This window comes from Tiliqua scincoides, chromosome 4 (assembly GCF_035046505.1).
Source record: "Tiliqua scincoides isolate rTilSci1 chromosome 4, rTilSci1.hap2, whole genome shotgun sequence".
NCBI classification, from domain to species: Eukaryota; Metazoa; Chordata; class Lepidosauria; order Squamata; family Scincidae; genus Tiliqua; species Tiliqua scincoides.
Window position 1 is genome coordinate 21,569,487 of NC_089824.1, and position 7,629 is coordinate 21,577,115.

At 44.5% G+C, this 7,629-nt stretch overlaps 1 protein-coding gene across 3 annotated transcripts in view; it reads left to right on the top strand.

Annotated features, from left to right (window-relative positions):
- The window catches only part of RSPO2 (R-spondin 2), a 133,894-nt gene extending 130,039 nt beyond the window's left edge, over window positions 1-3,855 (top strand). For all 3 annotated transcript variants that reach the window (XM_066625786.1, XM_066625785.1, XM_066625788.1), the window contains one exon: window positions 3,746-3,855. In XM_066625786.1, the coding sequence (XP_066481883.1) occupies window positions 3,746-3,855 (110 nt within the window). The remainder of the gene's footprint in view (window positions 1-3,745) is intronic.
- Window positions 3,856-7,629: the final 3,774 nt, after the last annotated feature.

Below are 7,629 nucleotides of genomic sequence, written 5' to 3' on the forward strand. Positions count from 1 at the left end.
ACTCATACCATTCCATGTGATATTTTGTGGATTTCCTAATAGTATCATACTCTTGCTGCTATAACTAAGCTTAAGTGCAAGTAACTGAACTGCATACACTTTCCTGCTTTCTCCTGCTTCCACTTGTCTCTCCTTTCCTCTGGTGCTTCCCTTATGTCTGTCCAGATCAGTGATTTTTAACCTTTTTCATCTCACAGCACACTGACAAGGCCCTAAAATTGTCAAGGCACACCATCAGGTTTTTGACCATAGACAAGGCATACCATGCTGCCAGTGGGGGCTCACATCACCCATTAACCCTACTAATCAATGACCTTCCCCCAAATCCCTGTGGCACACCACTTGCGGCACACCAGTGTAGCATGGCACAGTGGTTGAAAATGACTGGTCTAGATCATAAGCTCCTTGGGGTAGAGCAGGGCAGACCCATCTATGAGGCCAACTGAGGTTCCAAACAGAAGATTGGTGGGGGGTGCCCAGCTCTGTCCACTTACTTGCCTCCACTGCTCATGTTCTTTCCACTGCCTGGATTGGAGAGGGCCATGTGGTGGGGGATCAGAGTGCTGAGTTAACGTACTGGAGTGTTTGAGGCAGACACATCATTGGGTAAGGGGTGACAGCATTTGTTTCTGCAGCCTCAGACTTCAGGAGGTCTCAGGGCAGCCCTGGGTAGAGAGACAGGTTCTCTTATTCAGTGTCAAGTTCAATGGACATTGATGGCATTTTATAAATTGAATAAACAATGTCACACTATCCATATTCATGAACTTGATGTTTCAGGATCCATGGACTTGACACAGAGAGAAGAGATGGGTTCCTGTCCTGACAGGCTTTATAGTTGAGGCAGGAAAGGAAAGGGGATTGAGACAGAGGTAAAGAGGTGTAATGTTGCCGTCAGTTAAGCGTGGGAGGCGAATGCAGCCAGAAAGGTGTTATATGGAAGAATAGAACTTGTAATTGTAAAAATCCCTACAGGGATTTAGAAAAGTCTGCCTATGTAAACACCTTGGATTAAAATTTGAGGAGAAATCCAATGACAAAGAAAGGTAGTATATAAATACTGGTGGTTGCTGCTAACTGCTGTTGCTTAAACCTGGTAGCAGTAAGGGTAGAGGGATATGGCATGGTGCCAAAGACTTAATGAAAAAAGATAGACTGGTTTTCAAATTGTGTTAGATCAGTGGTCTCCAAACCATGGACTGATCTGTAAAGGAAAAGCCTTTCAATCCGATCTTCTCACAATGTTGCTCTATTGCAGCAGTGGTTCCCAAATGCTTTCATTTGATGACTCCCTTGACTTTCGGGTCATTGGCCATGGCTCCCCATTAGGGCTACAATCCTATACATTGTATAAGGTGGTGGGTTTTTGTTTTTTTTTAAGGATCCCACAGCTCCCCTGGCTGGTTTCCACAGCTCCCTGGGGAGCCATGGCTCACAGTTTGGGAACCAATGGGTTACAATATATCCTGAGGTTTCCTTTCTCCTGTGAAAGAACTCTGCAAGACTTGTTCCCCAGGAAGAAGGAAATCCGAGGTTAGAACCCAACTTATGAAATTCTTGACATAAAATGGCTAACGTCAGTTCACTTTTCAGACCTCGGCAGATGATGTTTCCAAGGGTTTAGATGTAGTTGAAGCTTAAACAGGAAAGTTCCAGATAATTGTTGGTGGGACTCTGTTCTTGTCATGTAGCATTAGCTGGATTTAAAGATGGCAACATGCTGCAGAGCACAGATGCCAGATTTTAATAAAAAACAAAAGTAAACTCCAGGGACACTTGTGATTGAATATGGAATAACAGTCATTTGCTCATTAGTTTAATGTTCCGTTACATTGGAAAAAAAAATACAGTTTTTAAAAGACACACACACCCCCTGAAGTACATAAGATAGTTTGTTAGATTTTGTGATATTCTGCATGTGTGCATATGCGTGAGAGAAAATAAAACAAAATAATCACATCCACAATTAACTTTTTCTAGTGTGTTCTGATAATGGTTTCAGCTGAGAGAAATTAAATGTGCATACAACCCCCATTTTGAAATCCAGTAGATTTAAGAATTTTTTACTTTCATTGGCGCGTATATTGTAAATGCACAATTTATTAATTTAAATAAAGCCCTACGTCTCTAAGAGCACAATCCAGACGCGTGCTAGCCCGCATCCAGCCAATGGCTACTCAGAGAAGCACATTTCACCTTATAAGCTATGTATAGGTCATCATATAGTCATAAGGCTAAATACAATGTAATTCCCAATACTGTATAGGTGTCACTTTGTCTTCTGTGGCGTTGAAGTCAAGCTCAGGGGAATAAGTATTTGGCTACTGAGTGGAGCCAAATTATGCAGAAGAACCAAAGGTTCAAAAATCACCCAATTTGTTATGTCTTTCACTGACAGCAGTTTCTGACTCCCTGTGGTGAGACACAATTGAAGTGACATCTCTTATTAGAACATACTTTTGGGGGGGGGGGGAACAGTAGGTCACCTTTCAAGCATAATTCTTAGAAATAGATTGGGGGGGGGGAAGAGGATATGTAGGTCTGTGTGCTTGCATTTGAACCAGTGCCATTTCCCATGATACCCAGATATGTGCTGAATGTTGCACAAGTCTCGTGTATCACTGTGGATTTTATAATGCTAGCACAAAGGTTTAATAGTACAAACCCTTTGCGTGTCAACTTGGATGTAAGTCACACTGGGTTCAGTGGGTCTTGTTCATATGTAAGTCTGTATAGGACTGCAGCCTATGTGATCAGAGAGGAATGGAGGAGCTGAGCCATCCTTGTGATGCATCTTCAGTCTCATGTGTCTTCCTCTACCAGCAGCTGGAGCACATATTAATGTTGAAGGAAATGGCTTTGCTGTGACAACTGGTTCCCGCCTGGTCTCTAAGTTTCCCACCTTCTCTTCCTGGGAAAGGTCCATGCACCTGAGTACTCCTCAGTAAACTCTCTGGCAGCTGCTCTACCAAAGGTCTGATTCAAGAAAAAGTAACAATGTAGATGACATTTCACCTCATTCCATATTCCTTGTGACCACCAGAAGGCGCATGAAGACTCACAGTATAATGGCCAAACATGTGAGAGTAACGGTGGCCACAAGTTGGTTTGGGAAAGAGCCATGTTTGAAATCCTGGAGACAATACTGACTTAAATGGACCAGCTTCCAGACCCTGTTTAATATACAACTGGAGCAGGAACTTGGGGCCAAATAGGATGTGATAGTCAATGGGAAAAAAAAAATTTCAGAGCAAATGACATGCACAGGGAGGCTGCTCTGATCAGAGCCCTAACAGGTGGGTGGGCTTAGGGACATAGGAAACTGCCTTATACTGGCAAGAACATTGGTCCATCAAGAAGAAGCTCTCCAGGATAGATAGGAAACTTTCTTTGCCCTACCCAATGATACCAGGGATTGAACCTGGGGCTGTGGGAGGCATATGTTCTACCAATGAGCAACACTTCCACCTCAGACATGATTCAGTTTGGCCTTTTGCACACGTGCCATTAATTTTTTTTATTTTTATTTTTTTACAAAAAAAGGAACCCATGATGTGACTGAAGCCAGTCGCTAGTTAACACTTCGTGGCTACCAAATGCAACAGCAGTCTATACAACCCTCTACTTCTAGACTGTAATTTTTATTTCTTTTTGTCCCCTCAAAGGGACTGTTTTCTTCTAATCGTTCCATGATTTCTCTTTTTGTTGACCATTGGCTATTTTTGTTTGTGTTCCCCCCTCTTAGGCAAGAGGACACCAAAAACAAAGGACAAGAGGAAGAAGAAAAAGAACTTAATGGAACAAGCACAGAAGCAGCACAGCCTTTTCTTAGCTACAGACCGAGCGATTCAGTAGAGACTTTGTGACGTGCCAGCACATGTGGGAATTTTGTTTGTTTGTTCGTATTTTGCAAAATGCACAGAAGCTGCTACCTGCTCCCGCACACAGATGCACTGCAATTCAGCTGCTTTGACAGTATTGGTTGCAAATAACTTGTGAAAAAAAGTCCACAAGCTTGTTTGTGTGTCTTATTTATACTTTTGTTGTTGTGGTTTTGTTGTTGTACTTTCCCCAAACCTGGAGACTCCAGGGGGCAGAAGAGATGCGCTGAGTTGAATCAGTGAATGTGTGTTCAAAGCATTTCCCCCTCCCCATTTTTAATTTTTAAAAATTTTGTTTTAATTCCGTGCCTGCAAGATGGAGGCCGCCAACTTCTTGGCATGGAAGCTTGCAGCAAAGTCTTCAGGCTGCACTTTGCCATGGAGGACTTGTGCATATTTATATATGGAAAGGAAACCAGGGAGTTAGAATTACATTTATGGCCTTGTTTCTTTTCCCCCCTCCATATTGTACATTTCAAGAGTAAATAACACTAAGCAGATATTCATAGGTAACGTACTTTGTCCTCAGCACCTGTTATATTGGAACAGTTGTGTAGTAAAACTGCTCTCGGCTAATCTACCACAGGAGTTGCTGCTTAGTATTTCAGGAGCACAGCAGTTCCCATGTGTACATATTATGCTGTCTACATATAAATAAACCTATTTACAGTATGCACGTGTCTGTTATCCATCTGTGCAATGCATCATTTAAGTTCAATGTTATGTTACACTGGCTCTAGTCTTAGGGGTAGTTTGTTAACAACCAGTGAGATTTATTAGGAGCTATATGGGAGTGGGGAAGAGACCTTTAAGGGGAAAGAACCTTTTCTCACTTGTGCATTCTGGTTCATTCTCCTTTCACCTACTGCCTTCTTCTTTAAAATCTTTTATTTTAGACATTCGATGTTCATTTGTTCATACAGAACAAAAACAAAGTTAGTGCAGTTAGCCTTGCTAGTCTTCTCGACAACATTCTTTAGAGGAGCCGGTGTAAGAAGGTCACAGTTTTTGCAGGAATAACATGGATTTGCCATGAAGTTCTTAAACTGAGAGAAACTGGCTGCAGAATAAGCATTTGCCATTTTTCTTTCTCCGACTCCTGTGAAGACAATCATCAGTGGAACTGAGACTCTAACACAGGGTCAAACCTCATATGATGCGAAAGATCTGTGAGCAGCAGATCTCCCAATGTCTTTGACTTAAATGCAGCTGCAAGGAGCTCTGCATTGGACCTGAGTTGTGGTGCTGTGGGACAGGGTGTTTAACAGCTCAATCCTAACGAAACCACCCTGGCAGGGCAGCTGTACCAACAGAATATGCCCCATTGAAACCTGGTATTTCAATACACTGTTGAAACCCAGATTTCCATAAGAACAACCCCACTGGATCAGGCCATAGGCCCATCTAGTCCAGCTTCCTGTATCTCACAGCAGCCCACCAAATGCCCCAGGGAGCACACCAGATAACAAGAGACCTCATCCTTGTGCCCTCCCTTGCATCTGACCTTCTGACATAGCCCATTTCTAAAATCAGGAGGTTGCGCATACACATCATGGCTTGTACCCCGCAATGGATTTTTCCTCCAGAAACTTGTCCAATTCCTTTTTAAAGGTGTCCAGGCCAGCTGCCGTCACCACATCCTGTGGCAAGGAGTTCCACAGACCAACCACATGCTGAGTAAAGAAGTATTTTCTTTTGTCTGTCCTAACTCTCCCAACACTCAATTTTAGTGGATGTCCCCTGGTTCTGGTGTTATGTGAGAGTGTAAAGAGCATCTCCCTATCCACTCTGTCCATCCCCTGCATAATTTTGTATGTATCTCAATCATGTCCCCCCTCAGGTGTCTAATATCTCTGCATCCTATTAGGGCAGTTGTAGAGGCCTTGTCACGGTAAGGGACTTTCAGTCCCTAACCATGGGGCAAGCTTCCACTACCAGAATGAGCCTCTATGAATCAGCATCAGACATTTTCCTGGCACAGAACAAAGGGAAGAGGAGAGGGAATGCAGATAGGATCCTGATGCATGCCAGTACCTCCAGGATCCAACCCTTCCCTCTCCTCCCCATTTGGCCTCCAACCTGCACAGCTCCCCACCCAGACACTCCTTCATTCCTCTCCTTCCCAATCCCATTCCCCCCACCATCTACCCCTGCAAATAGCAGGCTGTTGACGCCGCCACTGTTTGGTGGTGGTGGTTCCAAAATGGTCACCAGCAGCACACTACACATACCTCTGTGTAGTGGTTTATAACAATGGAACCTCGTGTTCCACTGCTGTAAAGCTTAGGGCGCAATCCTATCTCACCCTGGAACAGGCAAGCCAGGAGGCTTGCGCTGTATCTCGTGCGAGAGAGGGCACCACAGTGGCTCAGCCTATGGGTCTCCTTGGACTTGTGCCACCTCCTGAAGTGGCGCAAGTCCGAGGAAAGCGGAGCAGTTTGAAGCCACTCCGCGCTGCTCAGGGAACGGGGCTGGGATCCGGTATAATTGCTGGGTCCCAGCCCCGCCTCCCGCTGTCTGCCCCCCACCCACCCACCCCTGGGGCTTCCCACCCTGGAATGCTCTGCCTGCTGCTGTTTGTTGTGAGGTCAGATGCATTTATCATATCCACACCTATTCCGTAAGAGTCATCTGATGAATCAAAAGAACAAAGGAAAAAATCATTGCTGGTTATAACCCTATGGAGTGGTAACCACAACATGGAATTTAAAAAATATGTATACTGTAGTAGTTCAAACCCCTGCATTCTCCTTCGGTTACAGACCCCTCCTTGTGGCTTTGAAAATGCAACATAGAGGCTACCATTGTTCATCTCTATTTATTTTTAAACCGCTGTTTAGTCATTTGGGAGAATCATAGAAAGGAAAATGGATACTGTAGCATTTGCCTTCTCTTTAACTCATCGATAGCAAGGATCCATTCTAATTAGCCTGAGTCACCCGTGTGGAGTGCCTTGTCATTAAACTTTCAGAACCTTGAGTTAGAGATCTTCCATTTGGGAAGTGTTAAGCGACCACTGGATACCTTCTCCCACGCATTTGAAACACTCAGAGTCAGCATGAAAAGAACTTAAGAATATATGAGCCACTTAAAATTCCCTGTGCCTCTGAAGGCCTGTCAGTACAATTGGCTTGCCACATTACAGGAACGCTTGGGGCAGTGGTTCCCAAACTGTGAACCGTGGCTTCCCAAGGAGCTATGGAAACCAACCAGGTGAGCAGCGGAATTCTCCGGAAAAACCTGCCAACCTATACAGGATTCTAGCCCTAATGGTGACCCATTGCCAGTGGCCCCTAGTAGATCATAAGAACATAAGAACAGCCCCACTGGATCAGGCCATAGGCCCATCTAGCCCAGCTTCCCGTATCTCACAGCAGCCCACCAAAGGCCCCAGGGAGCACACTAGATAAGAAGAGACCTGCATCCTGGTGCCCTCCCTTGCATCTGGCCTTCTGACATAGCCCATTTCTAAAATCAGGTGGTTGCGCATACGCATCATGGCTTGTAACCCGTAATGGATTTTTCCTCCAGAAACTTGTCCAATCCCCTTTTAAAGGCGTCCAGGCCAGACCTGGACCTAGATCAAGGAAGTGGCCAGTCAAGTTTGGGAACCACTGGGTTATGGATTCAACATGGCCAAAGAGAGAGAATGCACACTTAAATTTTTGCATCTCCCAAAGAGAGAGAATGCACACTTAAATTTTTGCATCTCCCACCTGTGTGCTTCAAAAAGTTCACATTTGCCAGT